At 51.3% G+C, this 21,803-nt stretch overlaps 1 protein-coding gene across 3 annotated transcripts in view; it reads left to right on the top strand.

Moving 5' to 3' along the window:
* The first annotated feature begins 9,019 nt into the window (after positions 1–9,019).
* Positions 9,020–21,803, top strand: part of LOC144823664 (uncharacterized) — a 130,551-nt gene continuing 117,767 nt past the window's right edge. The window contains exons 1-2 of one of the 3 annotated variants that reach the window (XM_078682392.1): positions 9,020–9,138; positions 18,184–18,232. In XM_078682392.1, the coding sequence (XP_078538518.1) occupies positions 18,191–18,232 (42 nt within the window). In that variant the 5' untranslated portion in view covers positions 9,020–9,138; positions 18,184–18,190. Of the gene's footprint in view, positions 9,139–18,180; positions 18,233–21,803 lie in introns of all 3 variants that reach the window. The other 2 variants (XM_078682375.1, XM_078682382.1) reach the window with 2 other exon arrangements.

Below are 21,803 nucleotides of genomic sequence, written 5' to 3'. Positions count from 1 at the left end.
TGGTAGTGTGCTATCTCTTAGTGCCTGCACTATCATCTCCCACGCTGCAGCTGTGTCTATTGCTCTCTCATCTCGTGTTTTACGAGCTGCTTGGTATCGGATCGTGCTTTCACAAGTAGCCCATTTTAGAAGCTCATTCACCCATTTTCTGTGTGTAGGACCCACCCTCGCCTTCCATACTCTCGTAATTTCTCTCTTGGCCAGAATCAATCCCAAGTCTATAAATTTACTAGTGGTTTTATTCTTAGGGGTGTGCGGGAACCAGTGCAGTATGCAGGTCGCCATATCAAAGGCCACTGTTCTGTCGGTGATCTCGTTAAGCGTCTCACCAATCGCCTGCCAGTATTCATGCAGTACTGGGCAGGTCCATAACATATGGTCCAGCTCCGCCCCTTTCAGGGTGCATCGTGGGCACCCCGCCTCGGTCACCCCAAAGAACTTCTTAATTTTGCCCGGTGTCATGTAGGCTCTATGTAAGATGTAAAAGTGGATCTGTTGGAATCTCGCGTTCCTCGTGCTCTTACTAGCCCGTCGCACTATCTGGGCTTCCCACTTGGATTTAAGCACCGTGAGTGGTGGAAGGATCTCCCTCAACATTCTGGAATACAGGCACGTTACTGCCTTAAAAGTCCCCGCCGCCATCATCGTATATTGGCAAGCCATGGTGGTGGTCGGTTCCGTCAAGCCCCCCCCCCAATGTGCTCGGATGGCCCTCGTCACTGCTGCATGCAATAAGTATCCCCCTCGCGGTAGGCCATATCTCTCCTGAAGGACCTGGTAGGGTATCAGTGTCCCTTCCTCATACAAGTCGCCAAGCACCTGGAGCCCCGCCGCCTCCCACTGCTGTAGCTGTGACCAATCTCCTCCATGTGGGAGCGCGGTCACCATCCCCAACGGGATTTCTGGGGCATACGGGTGCTGCGGACCCGCTCGGCGCTGCGATCGGTTCCAACACAGCCGGAACGTCTGTTCTTCAGGAGTTAAGCCAGTGAGGGCGATTTTCTGTTGCAGAGTTATATACGCTAATACGTGACGTGGCGTCCCCCTCTCTCTGTCCTGTTCCGGGCCACGGTATACTTTTGCTACTTCTTGTGTGAAGAGCTGCAATTGATCCGCGAGGTAGTAGAGCTCAAAGTCCGGTACGGCTAATCCGCCCTCGTCCTACGGACGCATGAGCATTGTCAGTGCCACTCTGCATCTCCCCGAGTTCCATATAAAGGAAGTGATCTGCGATCGTAATCCACGGAATACAGAGCTGGGCACCCAGATGGGCAAAGTGCGGAAGTAGTAGAGCAGTCGCGGCAAGGTGATCATTTTTAGCAGGGAAATACGGCCTATCGGCGACAGCGGTAGGGTGGCCCACAACTCCATATTACCCCGTAGCGTTCTTATGCATCTTCCAACGTTACCCTCCAGCATGTCCGCTGCCTCATGGTATATGTATACCCCTAAATACTTCAAACAGGTGGGGGGCCATTGCAGCTGCAATCTGCAATGCAGTTGCGGTATACCATGGCGCAGTGGAAACAAGCACGTCTTCGACCAATTGACCTTTAATCCTGATATCCTACCAAATATTGCTAGCATTCTCTCCGCTCCCTCCAGTGCTCCTCCCGCATTTTCTAGAAATAACAACAGATCATCCGCGTAAAGCGAGATATGTTGCAGGCCTCTGCCGCTGTCTAGGCCTCTGAAATGAGTCCCTGTCCTCGCCGTCGCCACCAGAGGTTCGATCGCCAGAGCGAACAACAGGGGGGACAGGGAGCACCCCTGCCTGGTTCCTCGCTCTACTGGATATTGCCGCGATATAAGGGGGCCCACTCGCACTCTAGCCACTGCCGCAGTGTACAACACTCTGGTCCATCTGATGTATCCCTCTCCTAGACCGAATTTTTCCATAATTTTGTATAGGTATTCCCATTCCAGGCTGTCGAAAGCTTTCTCTATGTCAATGGATAGCACTAGAGGCGTTGAGGCAGTCGTGCATGGGTTTGCCAACAGTTGTGTGAGTCTCCTAATGTTTATGGTGGTGTTGCGTGCTGGGATAAATCCAGATTGGTCTGGGTGTATCAAGGTAGGCATATGTTGCAACAGTCTAGTCGCGAGTATGGCACTCAGGATTTTATAGTCTGTAGTCAGCATGGAGAGCGGCCTATAGGAGGCTGGATCGTCGCTCTCCCTTCCCTGTTTCAATAATGGGATCACCAGCGCTTCCCGCATAGCCTGTGGGAGACAGCCATCAGTTTTGGCCTCGTTGTACACCACTTGGAGGCGGGGTGCAAGGATGTCTGAATACTTGCTGTAGAATTCGATGGGCAATCCATCGAGCCCCGGTGTTTTGTTGCGGGCCATATGCTTTATCGCTGCCCTGATTTCGTTGCTCTCTACGTCTCTACCTAGATCATCCGCCTGTTCCTGTTGCAGTCGAGGCAATTGTAGGTCCTCGAGATACCCATCAATGTCAGTGCTACGCCCAACTAGTGTACTCTTATAGAGGGCCCCGTAGAAATGCTGAAAAACCTCTAGTATCCCAGGTTGGGTGTACTCCATTTGTCCGTCCGCCCTTCTTATGGCTAGTATCGGTGGACTCCGTTTAGAGGGGTTGGCCAGCCACGCTAGTAGCGTCCCAGATCTATCCCCTTCAGTGTGTGCTCTCAGCAGATAAGCCTTGTGGTCGAAGCTTCGGAGGCGTTCCAACTCCGCCACCACCGCCTCTCTAGCTCGGTTAACCTCCTCCTGCTTTTCAGGGCAGCCAGGTCTCGCCTTCTCGGCCTTCCTCAGATTATCATCGGCTTTGGTCAGATCATCCTGCAAAACCCTGCGCACGCCCGCGTGCTTTCCTATGCATTGGCCTCTTATGGTCGCCTTAAAGGCGTTCCATTCCATTGCTCTAGAGGCCGTGGATCCCTCGTTCTCCTCAAAATAGTGTGTGATTCCTTCCTGCAGCGCCTCGTGAAACAACGGATCATCCAGTGTCTCCGGGCGTACTCGCCATGTGGGGACACACGGAGTCTCTATTATCCAATTTAAGGATGACAGCACAGGATTGTGATCCGACAGTGTTCTAGTGAGGTACTCAGTTCTCGCTATAAACGGCATCACAAGCGGAGAGCATAAGAGTGCATCAATCCGCACATGCAGGTCATGCAGTCCTGAAAAAAACGAGTAATCCCTTTCCGTTGGCTGTTGCAGACGCCAGGCATCTAATAGCCCCCAGCGTCTCTGCCAGTCCACCCTGCCTTTCGTGAGACGGTGCACAGGTGAGTCGTGGAGGGATGGGTGCGATCTATCCAAGGCGACATCCGTTATGGAGTTAAAATCGCTCCAAAGTAGAACAGGGCACGCCAAGTAATGCGCCAGCATGCCAGAAAGGCGCGCCAAGAAGTGTAGTTGCTCAGTGTTCGGCACATATATACTACATAGCTTTATGTCCCTGCCCCTGAGCCTCTCCTCTACTGCTACATACCTGCCCTCAGTGTCAATCACGTGTTTCGTAGCCTGAAAAGGGACTCCCGCCCTTATCCACATTAAGACCCCCCCTAGCGTACGCCGAATAAGTAGTGTTGTATAACTGCCCTCTCCACCTCCTCTGTAATGCTATACCCTCTTGTTTCGTGAGATGCGTTTCTTGGAGAAAGGCGACGTGTACCCCCCTACGAATCAAGTAAGCATGTATTTTGTGTCTCCTCGTCATTGAGTGTAGCCCCCTGACATTCCAGGTTATGCACCGTAACACACCCGCGCTAGCCATTGTCCCCAATGAGGTGCCGCATCATGTCATAGTGGTCCGTTCCAACTGTGGTGGTGAATGTCCCCCAATTGTCCCCAACACTGCTACAACTCGCACTTCTCCAGTGCGCAAAATAAACCTGTAACCAACAAATAAACATCCCTACAACTCCCAAAACCTCCCTCCCCAGAACAGGCCCCAATATCGGTCTATCGGTACCCATCCAAACTCAGGTGTATCCCCCTACTCCACAACTATTCCACAGTCGTGACCGTGGATGCCTTAAGGGCTAATGAGGTGTGGCTCAGATTAGACGGCGGCCACGTTCGCCCCCCCCGTGCCCATGGATCCCCCAATGTTAGTGCTCGTGCAATGGTCCCGAGTCCGCCCCCCCACATCAGCTCCACTCCCTGGGTCCCCCTCTTACTCATAGAATGTCCAGCGCCCACCGCCTTCATGTCATAGGTTCAGGATCTCATCCGAGGTCTGCGGCGTCACCAGCGGGCCATTGGCGTTGAGTGTGTCCGAGTGGTCCGATTCTGTGCCGGAGACATGGCCTTCTGATTCTGTGTCCTGCTTAGCTGAGGAGGCTTCGTCTCTCGACAGTGATTCCACCGTGTTCAGCGCCGCTCTCCTCTCCTCATCCGTTTGGGCTGCAGTGGGTTTTCGCGATCCCTGCCGTTTCCCACGTATCCTCTGCGATTTCCGCACTTGTGTCGACCCTCTCTCTCTCGCTTCCTGGATTCTAGCTCCGTCCGTGCCAGCTTTGTATGTGTCCCACCACGACCATGCGTCGGCCGATGTGGAGAAAAAGATCGATTTATCATCCACCACCACTCGGAGCTTTGCCGGGAAAAGCAGAGAATAAGGAATGCCCTCAGTTCTCTCTTGATAGACAGGAAAGAGGCTCTAATTTTCTGCGTTTCAAACGTGAAGTCGGGGAACAATGTCACCTTGCTGTTTGCCACTTGAAATGGCCCCGCATCGCGAGCCCTCTGGAGGAGCACATCTCTGTCTCTATAGTGTAACAATTTGGCAATGATCGGTCTCGGCGGCAGTCCCGGCTTGAGCGGCCTGGACGGGACACGGTGGGCTCTTTCCAGCGTGAAGAAAGGGGAGAGGCCTTCAGGGGCCACCACCATTTTAAGCCAGGTGTCCAGGTATTCAATCATATCTCCTCCTTCTGATTTTTCCGGCATACCCACTATGCGGATGTGCTACGTCTATTCCTGTTTTCCGCGTCCTCGGCTCTCCTTTCTAGCGCTTGTATGCGATCTAGGGCATCCGTTAATCTTCCCTCCGTTGATTTGTGGGCTGGGGATAGTTCCTGTAGGGTGGACTCCATGTAGGGTGGACTCCACGGTTTTCACTCTGTCCTGGAGTTTGTCGTGTTCTGCGTGAAGAAGGCCCAGGCCCGAGGCCACCTGCGCGATGTCCTGCTGTAGGGCGTCCCTAGTCGCCGCGATGGCCTATAGTATCCGGTCCTGGAGCTGTTGCAGGTCTGCCGGGCCCATCGGGCCTCCATTCGAAGTCTCCGATGATGTTGCCCCTTCAGTTTTCTTGTTAGGCTTCCCCATGGTCACCGCTAGATGCTGCGTCGGCTGCTCTTGCATGCGATTATGTCTCTATGGGCGTCGCCATCCCCGAAATGGCGTTCTCCAGCAAACCCCAGTCCCAGCTGGGCCCCGGGGACAGGTTGTGGTCAGTAGCAGAGGTGCGAGCAGTAGGCCTCACCCCCGGGTCCTCCGCACGGGCCCCGTCGCGATTTCAGCCGCGGTTCCAGAAGTGCCTAGTCCCCTGGGCTATGCTTCCTGATGTCCTTCGCCCACCAGCCTCCAGTCCAGCAGCGGTGCGACAGTGCCCTCCGTGCCGCCCTCCACCGTCAGTGCCCCTTCAGTGCCTGCTCCGGGCTCACCTCTCTTGGTCAGGAGCCCCCGACCACCGCTGGAGATTGTCCCAGTGGTTCATCGGCGTGGGCCCCGGGCTTCAGGCGTGTTACGGCTGAGCCCCAGGCGGGCTCCACGCCATCGCTCTCACTCCTCGCAGCCCTGCACTTCTGGGCCGGATCCGGGTGGGCTCCCCGCCGCTGGCTCAGTGGAGGACCGCCGTCCTCCTGCTTCCGAGTCCCACAGTCGGCCGCCTCCGCTGCCCAAGAGCACCAACCGCAGTGGCCACCAGCTACTGTGCTCCCTCCTAGCCGCCTCTTCTCCCGCAGTTAGCAGCCACTGCCCCTTCAGGAAAGTTCAGGGACCTCTCCTACCTCCAGCGAGCAGTCCAGGCCGAACACGCAGATGCTGCCGCGGTCTCGCGACGACACCCCCCAGCGGGAATGGCTTGTCTGCTCCACAGCGACTCTGATCAGTGGATCAGTCTTCCTTGTGACCTCAGGCTCGACCAGGTTCAGTACTCGGCGGGCGCCGCGCGCCATTTTGCGATCGGCTCCTCCCGTAGGTCGAGTCCCAGCGCAACCGGGATCGATGCGTCCGGCAGCGGGGCCGCCGCCGGCGGGCACGCTTCAGTCACCGAGGGTCTGCCGCGGCGGGTACGCTTCAGTCACCGAGGGTCTGCTCACAGTGTGCGGTCGTCGCCCTCAGCAATCAGTCCTCCGTGCCGCGCAGCGTCTAGATCCTCGCAGCTTCGGCCGCGCCCGCCATCTTTGAATCCCACGTACAGCCAACGCCGGCCGGCGTTCGCGGGTAGCCCCATGCCAATTGATTCTGTGTATGGGTTCAGGGAAGCCCTCCACTCTTAGTGCGGGCACCGCTTGTCCGGGAGAGCGGCCCCAGGCACCCCAGTGCTCATTTTCAGGATGAATTCGTGGGATCGGGCACGGAGCTCCGAGCTCACGCAGCCATTTTCCTCAGCGTCCAAGCCACGCCCCCTGACATTTGAATTATTTAATGTAGTTGAATTTGGTTCTGCATACGTGAATTTAAAATCAATTTTCCACTGTGACTGTTTATTTATATACCATTGTTTACCCGGGTCCAGTGGTCCTACGGGTCACCCTATTTATAATACTTTATAAACCTAAAGTGAGAAGCCAGCTAGCCACTTGCTACTCTACTCCACTCCACTCCACTCCAATCTACCCCTCTCCAATCTAGTACACTCCTTTCCTATTTACCCCACTTTACTCCAAACTCCACAGCAATCTATCTAACTCCTTACCACTCTAATCTACCCTACTCCATTCCATTCTACAACAATCAACCCCACTCCAATGTACCACAATTTACCCCACTCCACTCTACAAACTCCACACTACACTACACTCTACCCAAATCTACCCCACTCCACTTTGCTCCAATCTATACCACTCCAATTCACCACACTCCACTCAAAGCTAACCCACTCCACCTCACTCCAAGCTACCCCACCCCACTCTACCCATCTCCAATATACTATTCCCCAATCTATCCCACCCCAAACTACCCCACTGCAATCTACCCATATCTACTCCACTCTAATCTACCCCACTCCACCCCATCCCACTGCAATCTACCCCACCCCACCTCATGCCAATCCAACCCACTCCACTCTTCCTCAACCTATCGCACTCCACTCTAACCTTAACTCTACTCTAATCTATCCAACTCCACTCCACTCTACTCTACCCCACGTCACTCTACCCCAGTCAACCCCACTCCAATCCACCCAAACTACCCCACTCCACTCTACCCAATCTACTCCACTCCATTCCATTCTACCACATGCCTCTGAAACCTACTCCACCCCAGTCCAATGTAACCCAGTCCTCCCACCCCCAATCTACCCTACCACACTTCACCCCAAACTACAATATTCCTATCTATCACGTTCAGTCCTCTCCTTTTCAATCTACTCCACTCTGTTTCAAACTACCTCACCCTAACCCAATCTGCCCCACTTCAATCTACACCACTCAAATCTACCGAACCCACTCTTTCCCACACCACTCTATTCAACTCCACTCCAATCTACCCTGGTCCAAACTACCAAACTCCTATTTCACTCCAATCTTCCCCACTCCAATCTGCCCCACTTTGCTAAAATCTCCTGTACCATAATTCACACAATCGATCCAACTCCAAACTGCCACAATCCACTCTAATCTACTCCCCTCCACTCCCACTACCCCACTCTAATCTACCCCAAACAGCTGCTTCCCTAATCTACCCCTCTTCACTCCAATGTACCCCAATATGTCCCAGTCCACTCCAATCTAGCACGCTCCAATCTACCGCACTGTATTCTAATCTACCCACTCTACCCCAATTCAATCTAACCTATTCCCAATCTACCTCAATCTAACCCACTCCAATCTACCTCACCCCTCCCCATCTACCCAGCAACACTACAATCCACCCCACTGCCCCAATCTGCCCTACACCACTCTAATCCACCCCTCTATTCCATTCCACCCTACAATAATCCAACCAATCTACCCCACTGCAATCTACCCGAATCCACTAGTCTACTACACTCCAATCTACCCCATTCCACTCCAATCTATCCCAATATATCCCACGCCACTCTACCCTACTCCTATCAGCTCCAGCCTGTCCCAATCTACTCTAAACTAATTCCACCCCAGTATACCACACCACAACCTATCACACTAATTTACCCAACTCCTCCACTCCACTCTACCCCATTCCACTATACCCTAAACTACCCCACTCCACTAACTTTTAGTCATATTGAATAGCAGCCGACCTGGAACACACGGACAATAACTATAATACATTGCCAAAGCTATTAAGCATTAAGTTTTCGCATAGACGCGACCTGTTGGCTTGGCCAATGCTTGTTAAGCTTTTTTGTTGTTCACAATAGCTTTTGCAGTAAGCGAAACCTGAAATTGAACACGTGGAGCGTAAACTCAAAGAAAAGGAAGTCGAATGACAGGAGAAGGGGCTAATAAAAGTAGAAGCATGCGGGAAATTAGGTACGAAATTCGGTAAATAAGAAAACCTTTTAGGCAGCAAATTCATAATGATCAGGAAAAGCAGGACAACGGGTGTAGATAGGATGCGGGCGCGTATACAGCACAGATTCACGCGGATGACACTGACACATGCATACGACTGGGTCTTACTGACACTTTTCCTATTATCCCATATAAGAGATTAATTATCACAAAGGAAATAAATGCGCATGCTCAAGTGGGGTATCGAGGTGCGCGTGCGTAGAAAAGTAGTATTGTGGTGAACCTCATGCTCATTTAAAATAAAAAAGAGAAGTGCATCTCCATCCTTTGTATGCTAAAAACAGCGTGCGCACATGTAAGTGTTTCTAAACAGAGCATGCGCAGATGCTAGCGTAGCAACTGAGCATTGCACATAGATCAGTGTCCCTTATCCAAGGTTGAGCAATCACTCTGCTCCCAAATCGGATTCTGAACTGGGGGAAAACGGAGCTACCAGGTACTTTAAGATAATTCAGTGAGGAAAATGTGTGCGCCAAGACTCTGTACTCTTTGCACGCGTCATGAGGGGAGATTTGTTGTGTAGGTGCAGGACTCAGGGATGTTCACAAAGAGGGTGCTTTCTGTCATTGGGAAAGAAGATGTTTCAAACAACAATAATCATGACAGCTTTATACGGCGGAATATAAGCGCTCTAAAGAACGGCTTCTAATATTACCTAATTTACTAGTATATTATTTTGCCTAGTCACTGAGATTGAAATGCTTGTGGGGACAGGAGCTGTTTTTAATGATAGAAGTAGTGCTTCATGTAGCCTTTTTAGGTCTCGCCTGTCGATGCGCATGCGCATCGAGCAAGCGAGACTATAGGGGCTCATCCACACTTTATCTAACTTGCAAGGAATCGTGGCGATTCCTTGCAGTGCCCGTGACTTTTAAGGTCAATGCGCATGCGCATTAAGCTTATGCGCATGCGCATTGACCTTAAAAGTCACGGGCGCGTGCATGTCCGTCTTTGTTTACCCGCTCCGCCCCCTCCCGCCGTGTTGCCTTGCCTACTCTCTTCCACAGCCTCCCCCAGCTCCGCCCCCTCACTACTTGATTGCACGGCCGCTAGGCCGTGCCTCCCCTACTCTCCTCCCCCCTCCTCCTCTCCTCCCCTGCCTGCCTGCCGCTAGCCTTGTTGATGCTTGTTAAACGCTGCCTTCCTGCTTGGCGTCTGGCTGACGGCACTCGTCACGTTCCTTCTGATTGTGGTACAGCAGGGGCTGTGTAGGAGGCGAGCGGGACTGACAGCTTTCTCGCTTCTGAAGAGTAGCACGTAGATCCCACCCTGCAAGGTTGTCATCTGCTGTCCAGGACTCTCTTTAATTGTTGCTTTTTTTCCTGATGGGACTTGGCCCGAGGTAGATGTGGGTCTGGATGGGAATCGCAAGGCGATCTAGCGCTGCCTTGGGGCTCACTGCGCCCAGCGTTCTTGGTCTCTTGTTCAGTCTCCCTGATCGACTGGATCTTTTTCTTCAGCTTCTACGGCCATATCATGGCAGAATCCGTTCCCTTGACTGCTCTTCTTTCCAATCCCCCGTCGACACTCGTCGTCTCACTCTGAAGCTGTATATTCTGTCTCTGTTCCCACATCTGATCACGACCTCCGGGCAGTCATCCTTTGTTGCTGGCTCGCTTTTCTAGCGCTGCTGCTCTGCATGCTTCTTTGCGCATCCGTTCACCCTCAGTTTCAGCGTTTGCCTTTCCCTGTGATTGAGCGCATCCTCCGGTCCATTCCCAGCACAGGTCATTCTCCATCTTACACTCGCACAATAGGCCTCCCTCGCTTCTGCCAGTGCACGCCGGTCTCCCTGCCCTCTCACTGCGCGCATCTCGCATTTCTGTCTGTGTGCTACTTTACCAGCGCAGTTTCCCTCTGCCCTGTGCTTCCCAGTCAGTGGCGCTTCTCCCTGCCTGTGGTGTGTGCTTCCCTGTCAGTGGCGCTCCTCCCTGCCTGTGGTGTGTGCTTTCCTGTCAGTGGCGCTTTTCCCTGTCCTGTGCGCTTCCCTGTCAGTGCCACTTTTCGATTCCCCATTGCATGCACTGCATGGTCAGTACCGCTTTTCCCTGCCCTATCAATAACGCTTCTCCCTGCCTTGTGGTGTGCGCTAATCTGTCAGTTCCCTTTTCTCCCGCCCTGTAGTGTGCGCTGCCCATTCTCCCTGCCCTGTGTTGTGCGCTGTCCTGTCGGGATCCCTGCTCCCTGCCCTGTGTGTTGCCCTGTCGGTGCCCCTTCTTCCTGCCCTGTGGTGTGTGTACTGCCATGTTTGGGGTATTTGTTTCTGACCTATGGGGTGCATTGCCCTTCCGTAAGTCCCCCTTCTCCTTGTTTCTGCTGGAAGTGTGTGCTTCAAACTATTAGACCTGGCTGCGGTAATCACATTTTGCAAGCAGACACTTGTTAAAGTGGCAGCTTTCCTGCCATACCAACCTTTCGTAGTTACATTGTAGGGAGGCTGTGATGCATGAAATGAAAAGCAAGTCAGAAAAGACATTACTCAATTCCAATATAAATAATTGTATTTACTACTGAGCGAAGGTGGTCTAGGGGCGCCAAAGGTCGCAAGAAGCTATCGGGCATCCTGCAATCGGCCCATGATAGAGCGGGGCAGAATGGAGTCCGATAGCATTGGTGTATAGATCAAACATTATTAGGTACGCAAATAAAAAGATGGCTATGCAAAAAATGCCGCAGCTGGGACTTATCCGGTGACTGGGACCACTCCTACACATGGGAAGATCTGTACGCAGAATGGGAAATGATAGTGTCTCTGGTTGTAGAATTGTGTTTTTGATGAGTGATGAAACCATTCTAAAAGCTGGAGTTTCTCACTCCCAGAAGGAGAACAATATTGATATCAGATGAGTCTCTGGTTCCTCTGCTTGCATGCTACTTTCGCGGCTCCTTTGATGTGCGTCCATTTGCCACCAGCCACTTAGCCACTTAGCCAATTTGTGTGCAGGCGCCGCCTCTGCTGGCGCGCGCCGCCTCTGCTGCCAGGCTTCAGCACACCAGGCTGCACACCCCTCACCCCCCAGTCACTTCATCCGCGCCCACTTCACACGCGCTCTGCAGGTCATAAACAGGACCATCTGCTCCACTCCCAGCACTGCATGACCATCTTCAAAGCAAGCTTGTAACACGAGCTGCCCTCAGACGTTCCAAGACACACTTTTAATGCTTCTGAGGTCGATAACATGAGCCCCGTTGCATTGACACACACTGCCCTCACACACACAAGTTACTGTCACACACACACACCCTCAACCCCTCACCCTCACTCACCCTCACCCTCACTCACCCTCAACACCTCACCCTCACTCACCCTCAACCCCTCACCCTCAACCCCTCACTCACCCTCACTCTCACTCATCCTCACTCACCCTCAACCCCTCACCCTCACTCACCCTCAACCCCTCACCCTCAACCCCTCACCCTCAACCCCTCACCCTCAACCCCTCACCCTCACTCACCCTCGACCCCTCCCCCTCAACCCCTCACCCTCCCTCACTCACCCTCACCCCCTCACCCTCACTCACCCTCACTCACCCTCACCCTCACTCACCCTCAACCCCTCACCCTCACCCTCACTCACCCTCAACCCCTCACCCTCAACCCCTCAACCCCTCACCCTCAACCCCTCACCCTCACTCACCCTCACCCTCACTCACCCTCACCCTCACTCACCCTCAACCCCTCACCCTCACTCACCCTCAACCCCTCACCCTCAACCCCTCTCCCTCACTCACCATCAACCACTCACCCTCAACCCCTCACCCTCACTCACCCTCACCCTCAGTCACCCTCACTCACCCTCAACCCCCCACCCTCACTCACCCTCACCCTCACTCACCTTAAACCCCTCACCCTCACTCACCCTCACCCTCACTCACCTTAAACCCCTCACCCTCACTCACCCTCAACCCCTCACTCATCCTCACTCACCCTCAACCCCTCACCCTCACTCACCCTCACCCACCCTCAACCCCTCACCCTCACTCACCCTCAAACCCTCACCCTCACTCACCCTCACTCACCCTCAACTCCTCACCCTCACTCACCCTCACTCACCCTCACCCACCCTCAACACCTCATCCTCACTCACCCTCACCCTCACTCCCCCTCAACCACTCACACTCACTCACCCTCACTCACCCTCAACCCCTCACCCTCAATCCCTCACCCTCACCCTCACTCACCCTCACTCACCCTCAACCCCTCACCCTCAACCCCTCACTCATCCTCACTCACCCTCAACCCCTCACCCTCACTCACCCTCAACCCCTCACCCCCTCACCCTCACCCTCACCCCCTCACCCCCTCACCCTCCACCCTCACTCACCCTCAACCCCTCACCCTCACTCTCCCTCACCCTCACTCACCCTCAACACCTCACTCACCCTCAACACCTCACCCTCAACCTCAACCCCTCACCCTCACTCACCCTCACTCACCCTCACCCTCCCTCACCCTCACCCTCCCTCACCCTCACCCTCACTCACCCTCACCCTCCCTCACCCTCACTCACCCTCAACCCCTCACCCTCACTCACCCTCAACCCCTCACCCTCACTCACCCTCACTCACCCTCAACCCCTCACCCTCACTCACCCTCAACCCCTCACCCTCACTCACCCTCACTCACCCTCAACCCCTCACCCTCACTCACCCTCACTCACCCTCAACCCCTCACCCTCACTCACCCTCACCCTCACTCACCCTCAACCACTCACCCTCAACCACTCACCCTCAACCACTCACCCTCAACCACTCACCCTCAACCACTCACCCTCAACCACTCACCCTCAACCACTCACCCTCAACCACTCACCCTCAACCACTCACCCTCAACCACTCACCCTCAACCACTCACCCTCACTCACCCTCACCCACCCTTACCCACCCTCACCCTCACCCTCCCTCACCCTCACCCTCACTCACCCTCACCCTCACTCACCCTCACCCTCACTCACCCTCACCCTCACTCACCCTCACCCTCCCTCACCCTCACTCACCCTCAACTCCTCACCCTCACTCACACTCAACCCCTCACCCTCACTCACCCTCACTCACCCTCAACCCCTCACCCTCACTCACCCCTCAACCCCTCACCCTCACACAGTGCAATAGGTCTCAGACCATTTCAGTTACAGCTTTAAGAAATGTTTATGGCTTTTTTTATTTGTAATTCTTTAGCATTGGCTACAGGAAACAAAAATGCTAAACATTTACAAAAAAAACCCATAAACAATTCTAAAAGCACTAACTCTAATGGTGCGAGACCTATTGCATTTCCAATGCTTGTTTTGTATTGTATTGTAATTGCATTTGTATAGCGCTTACTACCCCTGACGAGGCGTCGAAGCGCTTTATCGGCGGGTAGCACGCTACTCTGGGATCCATAGAGGATAAGTGTTGAATTAGTATAGTGATACATGCAAGTACATTTTAAGTGGTGGATAGGTTAGTCAGTTATTTGGATTTGGAATGATAGCAGAAGGATAGAGGAGGAAAAAGGTTTGTATTTATATAGTGCTTGTTACCCCTGATGGGTGATGAAGCTTTTTTCTGCCGAGTAGCACCCATAAAGGATTAGTGATGAAAATTAGTATAGTAAAATATGAAGTGGATATGTTATTCAGTTATTTGGGTAGAGAAGGGAAGGTGGCGGGATAGAAGAGGGAAAGAGGTTTGTATTTATATAGCGCTTGCTACCGCTGAAGGGGATTTGAAGCGCAAGTAGCATGCTACTCTGGAACCCATCAGGATTAGTGTTGAATTAGTATGGTGAAACATGAAAGTAATTTTAGTGGTGGATATGTTAGTCAGTTATTTGGTTCGAGAAGGGTTGGGGAGGGGTAGAAAGGATGGAATAGTTTAGAAAGGTTTGTTTTAGGGGATTGGTATAGTAAAAGCGGTGTCAGATGATGCAAGGAGGGGTAGAGTAGGAGAGAGTCTAGAAAGGGTTATTTTGGGGCTCATAGAAGTGGTATGCGGTTTGGGATAAATGAGAGAGTGGATGTAGAGGATATATTGATCGAAGTATAGGGTGAGAGATAGGGTAGTGCATTGGCAAGAGTAGTAGAAAGAAGTTTGAGATGAGTCAGAAGTTTGGGCTAGAAGATATATTGAGCGAAGTATAGACTGAGAAATAGGGTAGTGCTTTGGAAATGCTAAATTAGAAGAAAGTGATAAATATATAGATCCATAAGTACATTGAAAGTATATAGATGCATAAAGGAGGTAAGTATAATGGGCAGCATTTCTGGCCCTGGTCAGTCTCGAACAGGCTCAAACAGGCAACTTCCCTTGGCTTTTCTGCCCTTAACAGGCTCAAACAGGCAACTTCCCTAGTCTTTTCTGCCCTTAACAGGCTCAAACAGGCAACTGCCCTTGTCCTCTCTGCCCTTAACAGGCTAAAACAGGCAACTGCCCTTGTCCTCTCTGCCCTAAACAGGCAACTGCCCTTGTCCTCTCTGCCCTTAGCTGGGACGCCCTAACGCCTGGCCTTTTATAGCCCTAGTAATCAGGTGACCCCTTAAGCTAATGGGAACCCTAGCCCTAACACTATCCAACCACAACACTAGCCCTAAAATCTAGAACCAATAGGAGACCTAGTCCAAGCACCCAATCAGTTCAAAAATCCTGATCTCTACTTCCAATAGAGGCCCTAGCACTACCAGTAGTTCCAACCCAAGTCCAAGCAACCAATGGCACAGGAAGCCCTAGTTACTACTTCCAATTGAAAGCCTAACCCTACTCTTAGTCCCACAACTAGTCCAGCAACCAATCACACCAGAAGCCCTAATCGCTACTTCCAAATAAAGGTCTAACCCTAGCCTTAGTCCTATCCTACTCTCAACAACCAATAACATAGGAAGCCCTAGTCCCTACTTCCAATAGAAATCCTAACCCTAGGACTAGTCCCAACCCTACATTGATTGAATCACAGACCCAGAAAGCAATTAGAACCCTCAAATACCCAACCAATGAGGGCACCAACCCTAATCCAATAGAAACACCAGATACAACCACCAATCGGTGTTCACATGTACCAACCACTAGCAGACCATATAAGGTCCCAGCAACCTCAGACAAGGTTTGCTGGCCAGGGAGTTGGAAGCTGCTTCTCCTGTCAGAATGTCCTAGAAGACAGACAGGCTCAATCCACACTTTGGACTTCTGCAGGTAAAGGCCTCACTAACTTGAAATCTAACAATACTGATTGAATAAAACGTTACTCTCTCTCCCCGCCAAAAAACGAAGTGCACAGTCCCTAGTAAACACAGTTTATACAGCTCTCAGAAGCACGCTATGATGTAGAATATCCCTGTTGCTGGGGGGAGGGGGGCAGCGTTCACTGGTTTGTGAACACAAAATGGCTGGGGGTGCACTGTTTTAACATGCAGGACTTAGCACAGAGCAAAGGAGACATTTGGCGGGAAAACTGAATTGTCACCAGGAATGAGAGGGATAAACTACAGAGTTTGGACTGCAAATCCCGCAATTCAACACGTTAAATGGAAGAAATCATGGGCAGGAAAAAACAAGTTTAAAACACAAAACAGGTGATAAAATATGCAATAACAGGCAGGTTAAAACTACAATTTTAAACTGTAACAACCACAGGCAAAGACAGTAATCACAGAAAGGGAAAATCGTTTTTTTAACAACTTTTGTTTTGGGGAAGAGACAGCACTAGTCTGCCTCATTACCACTTCCTGGACTTTGCTCACTGTAATCTGGGGCACAGGTAGGCTGCAACTCACAAGATGGAGGAGAATGATTTGGGGTGCACCCAGCAAAGCCTTAAGGGGCCTGGGCAGGTGTGAGGGGAGGGCTCAGAGTTGCCTGGTAGCTAAATAGCCAATCCCCAGTACTGGGTCTGCTGGCCTGAGGGTGGGGGCTGGGGAGCTGCTTCTCCTGTTCAGAATCTCCTAGGAGACAGACAGGCTAAATCCACACTTTGGACTTCTGCAGGTAAAGTCCTCACTAACTTGAAATCTAACAATACTGTTTGAATACAACTTTACTCCCTCTCCTGGCTAAAAAATGAAGTGCACAGTCCCTAGTAAACAGTTCAACTAGCTCACAGAAGCACCCTCTGATGTAAAATATTCCTCTTGCTGGGGGTGTGGGGGGCGGGGGAGGCAGGGAGGCTGGTTTCACTGGCTTGTAAACACAAAATGGTGGCTGGGGTGCCCTGTTTTAGCATACAGGTCAAAGCACAGAGCAGAGAAGACATTTGGAGGGGAAACTGAATTGTCATTAGGAATGAGAGGGATAAACTTCAGAGTTTGGACTGCAAATCCCACAGTTCAACATGTTAAATGGTAGCAATCATGGGCAGGAAAAACCGCAAGTTTAAAACACAAACCAGGTGATAAAATATGCAATCAAAGGCAGGTTAAAACTACAATTTAAAATTGATAGTAATCACAGAAAGGGAAACTCGTTTTTTTAACAACTTTTGTTTTGGTGAAGAGACAGCACTAGTCTGCCTCATTTCCACTTGCTGGGCTCTGCTCACTGCAATCTGGGGCAAAGGTAGGCTGCAACTCACAAGATGGAGGAGAATGATTTGGGATGCACCCAGCAAAGCTTTAAGGGGCCTGGGAGGTGTGAGAGGAGGGCTCAGATTTGCCTGGTAGCTGAATAGCCAATCCCCAGTCGGGGTCTGCTGGTCTGAGGGTGGGGGCAGGGGAGCTGCTTCTCCTGTTCAGAATCTCCTAGGAGACAGACAGGCTCAATTCATACGTTGGACTTTTACAGGTAAAGGCCTCACTAACTTGAAATCTAACAATACTGTTTGAATAAAACTTTACTCTTTCTCCAGGCCAAAAAACGAAGTGCACAGTCTCTGGTAAACACAGTTTAAACAGCTCACAGAAGCACCCTCTGCTGTAGAATATCCCTGTTGCTGGGCAGGGGGGAGGCAGGGGGCTGGTTTCACTGGCTTGTGAACACAAAAAGCTGGCTGGGGTGCACTGTTTTAACATACAGGGCTTATCACAGAGCAAAGGAGACATTTGGAGGTAAAACTGACTGTCACCAGGAATGAAAGGTATAAACTACAGAGTTTGGACTGCAAATCACACAATTCAACACGTTAAATCGAAGCAATCATGGGAAGGAAAAACCACAAGTTTAAAACACAACCAGGTGATAAAATATGCAATCACAGGAAGGTTAAAACTACAATTTTAAACTGTAAAAACTCCAGACACTTTGCCTACTCTAAGCACTGTAAATAACAGCTCTTGTTATGACCCATTGAATGATATGTCATTTTGTTTTGGCTATTTAATGGTCTGCACGTTAGGACAGGTGTTATTTTTAAAAATCAGCTAGCACTTCATATTAAGTGCCCCCTTTTAAATGTTGTAAATTACAGCTGCTGTGACAACCCACTTTAATAAAACATCACATTGACATTTTCCCAAAGGAGGACTGTCACCCAGTGGTTACTTGCATCACTAACACTAACTTTTGCCCAGCAGGCTAAAAATGAAAAACAGAAAAGAGATGCCCGGGCGTAGTTCAGATCAGGTGGGTGTCATTTCCTTTCACTCACATTAGTATTTTCTACTGCATGCGTGATGTACTGCTAATGCTAAACATGTTGTAAATCGTTTGTTCTTTCATCAGTGTAGGTTGTAGTATGTCACCCATTATTAAATTATCTGTGTGATTTATTTTTAAGTCAGGTATGGTTGATGGACTGTGCAGTGTTACCAAAAATCATGCAACCTCACAAATAGATACGCACATACTGTTGTGTACCTGCAATAGGAAGCACACAGTCACAAACCACCATGTCCACTTGCTGCTCTGCTAGTGTGTTTTCTTTCGCCTCCCCAGCCTTTGACCCTCCTTGACTCTGACCCTGACTCTGTCCCAAGAGGCAGCCACCAGCATCGAAGGACTCAGGCTCGCTGCCTTCAACCTGTCCTGCTACTGGAAGTGTTTTTTTTTTTTTTTAGAGTTTTTGTTGGGCTTGGGCCTTTTTGGCAGGTTCACCCCTAAACGTTTTGCCTTTAGCCTCTGGCATGGTGGTAGTGGTTTTAGGCCTCTGCGCACTTTAGCACTGTGGCCCAGTGTAAGGTGCGTGCGCACTCTGAGTGTGTGTGCTGACAGTGGCCTGCCCTTCCATAGGAATGCATGGGGGATATGTGTGCTAGTGGTAATTGTGTGGGGAGTGCAGGGTCGAGTTTGGTATGTGCGACCTCGTGAGATTAAATGCTGCGCGATGATGAGCGCAACTTTATTGTATCTAGTGTGGAAGTGCCACTTCTAGAAGTTGGCATGTCTGGGCAGTGAATGTGAATTGACTGTCTGGCGTGTGATTGGCTGGAGCTGGCTGGTGTGCCTGGCTCCAGGAGTCAGGATGGATCTGCCCCGGAGGTGAATGGAAAGATCTGCATGTTGATAGGAGGGAGGTGTGCACCTGGGACCTGAATAGGGCTGGGCCTTCCCTCCACAATGCTGGCTCCAACCCCTATGGTGTGTCCGATGTCCCTGACCCACCCTATGAATAGGCAGAGGGGCTGAGCAAAACAAAGTGCTCAAGAACCAGTTGCATCTGGTGCGCCCCTTGCCTGCACCTTTGGAAACAAAGGTACTCTGTGTATAAAAAGGGGCTGTGACCCCATGAAAAATGTTCTTGTTCATACTTGAATCTACCAGGGGCGTGCTGCTGCTGGGGCTCAGGGGAAGGCTTGCCTCCCTGGGCTCTGCCCTGCCCCTGGATGCCTTGAAGACTTGATTTCCTTGGGATCCTCCTGCTTTGCCCCAGGATCCCTTCTTTACCTGTGAGGACCTTTTGCCTCCCCAGCGCTGTGCTTCCCAGAGAGCTTCCCCCTGCCTGGGGGTTCCCCTCTGTTTTTCTCCTGGCGGGTGCCGACCCCGCTTATTTTTGTGTTTACTTGCAGGTGCCCACCCTGCATTATGCCTGCTTATTGTTTGCCCTGTGCGCAGGTGCCCACCTTGCGTCTTCGTTTTTATTTAATAATTAATAGCGGGAGCCTACTCCGCTTTATGGGGCTTTCATTTAAATTGTACGGGTGCCCGCCCCGCATTTTGCTACATTTATCGTGGGTGCCTACCACGCTTTATATTTTGAATTAGAGGAAGCCTACCCCTTGTTTGTCCGCGATTAAGCATCACCGTCGCGGACTCGTTCGGCCGACCCGGAAGACAGGCACTCCTGCCCGTGACAGGGGCGGGACCTGCTGCTGGGCCGGAAGAGCCACGAGAGTTGCGGGGCTCCCATGAGCTGTGGGGGGCCCCGGAAGCAGAGTGCAGCCGCAATGTCCGAGAGCCCCGGGTAAAGTGAGGAGAAGTCCGGGGCCTCGCCTACCTCAAAGCCCCGGTCCCAGGAAAGGGACCGGGTGACGCACTATGCCCAACGCGACGGGGCTTCCGTGTGAGAGAGAGCCCCATGTCAACCCGTCACACTCGAGGGAGGCTGAGAGGCGAGTGGAGTCCAACGAGGCCCCGGTGAGTACAGGCGGATGCCTACATTGTTTGGGGGGGTTGGTGTCGGGGCACGTGATTTGTGCCCGCCCCCTGGACCCATGACAGTGCTTTGGTCCCCTGAGCGACCCGCTTGCTAGAGGGCCGCTCCAAGGTTTTGCTAATCATGTTACAAGCCAGATGGCTCCAACGTGCCCACCATTTATTTAAAGTCCTTGTGTGGGAGGGCTTGGGGGTACCATTTGGTTACTGCGGCAACTCTTGGGGCAAGTGTTTTCTTCTATATTGGCCTAATTATTTTCAGAGCCTATGGCTCCACCATGGGCCCATTTGTTTAAAGCACCAGCGCGCTCCCCAGTATTTTGGGGGCCAGTTCTTTCCCTAGTTGGCGCATAATCAGTTCAGGAACCAGAGTGCTCCAAGAGAGATGTTTTCTTTTAGAGCCAGATGGCTCCAACGCTTTGCACATTTGTCCTAGGGGGCAGTGGGAGCCCATGCCGCAGTTTTGCTTTCACAGCTGCCCAGCAAGTAGTGGGCAGCTGCACTGTTTAGGTTCTTCCTTTCTTTTAGGGGACACGTTCTTTAACCCAGGAGTGAGACGCACTCATTAGCCCCTGCCTTGGCCTGCACAGCTGCGCAGCACTTAGTGCCAGCTGCAACGTTTAGGCCCTTCTTTTCAGACTCCCAGCTGCTCAGCAAGTAGTGGGCAGCTGCCACGTTTAGGTTTTGCGCAGTGGCACACCCTTGACCTTCGCTGCTTAGGCAGCAGCCCCGACTTTGTGGACAGAGGGCATTTGAGCCCCTTAGAGATGGCCAGTTGGCCCAGGGGACTATTAGGTTTGTAGGGCGCAAGGCCCTAATTTCATTTTTACATAGGTGCTAGGAAATGTAATGTTTGCAGAATGTTCTATGCACCTTGATTTATGCTCATAGATGTGCTTTTATGATTGCTAGGTTTGACCTACTGTCTTGTGTTTTATTTCTCTACTGTTGTCTAGGTTTGATGTATTCCCTACTGCAGGTTATGTTCTTAAGTTTATTTTCTAATGCAAGTTATGTTTGTGAGATTGTGGTTTATCCTATTTTAGCTTATGAGGTTGGCGCAGAATAGAGTTCTCGCCATATGTGATACTGTGCCTGTTATGATTTATATTACAGGTTGACACTGAGAATAGTGTCTCCCAGTGATTACTGGCTGTGTTCTAAGTTCATATATATGCTTACTTTTTACTATTTCTTTACCAAGTGCTAATTATGACAGTGGTCCACGTGGCCTTGTCCTTTAAATATTGCCCGTGTCAGTTGGCACAGTGTATATTGTGTGATTACTATCTGATGTGTTTTTATTGTAATACAAAGGATATTTTTATATAACCTTGTGTGGAGTTCCTTTTGTGGTGTGCCTAGTGTGTTGTTACTGTGTGTGTTGTGCAAATGCTTTACACATCGCCACCGAGATAAGCCTAACTCTTCGTGCCAAGCTACCAAGGGGGTGAGCAGGGATTATCTTTGGTGTGTAACTCCCTTTCCCTGACTAGAGTGGTGGTCTCTGCCTGGCTTTGGCGCAAGCCTTAGCCAACAAGAGATCTCCATTTCTAACAGTTTTATATAGCGCAAACTAGACCAGAAGATATTAGTTATGAGA

The sequence above is a fragment of the Lissotriton helveticus genome, chromosome 1_1 (assembly GCF_964261635.1).
Source record: "Lissotriton helveticus chromosome 1_1, aLisHel1.1, whole genome shotgun sequence".
In the NCBI taxonomy this organism is placed as follows: Eukaryota; Metazoa; Chordata; class Amphibia; order Caudata; family Salamandridae; genus Lissotriton; species Lissotriton helveticus.
This window is presented reverse-complemented; position numbering and strand designations above follow the sequence as displayed.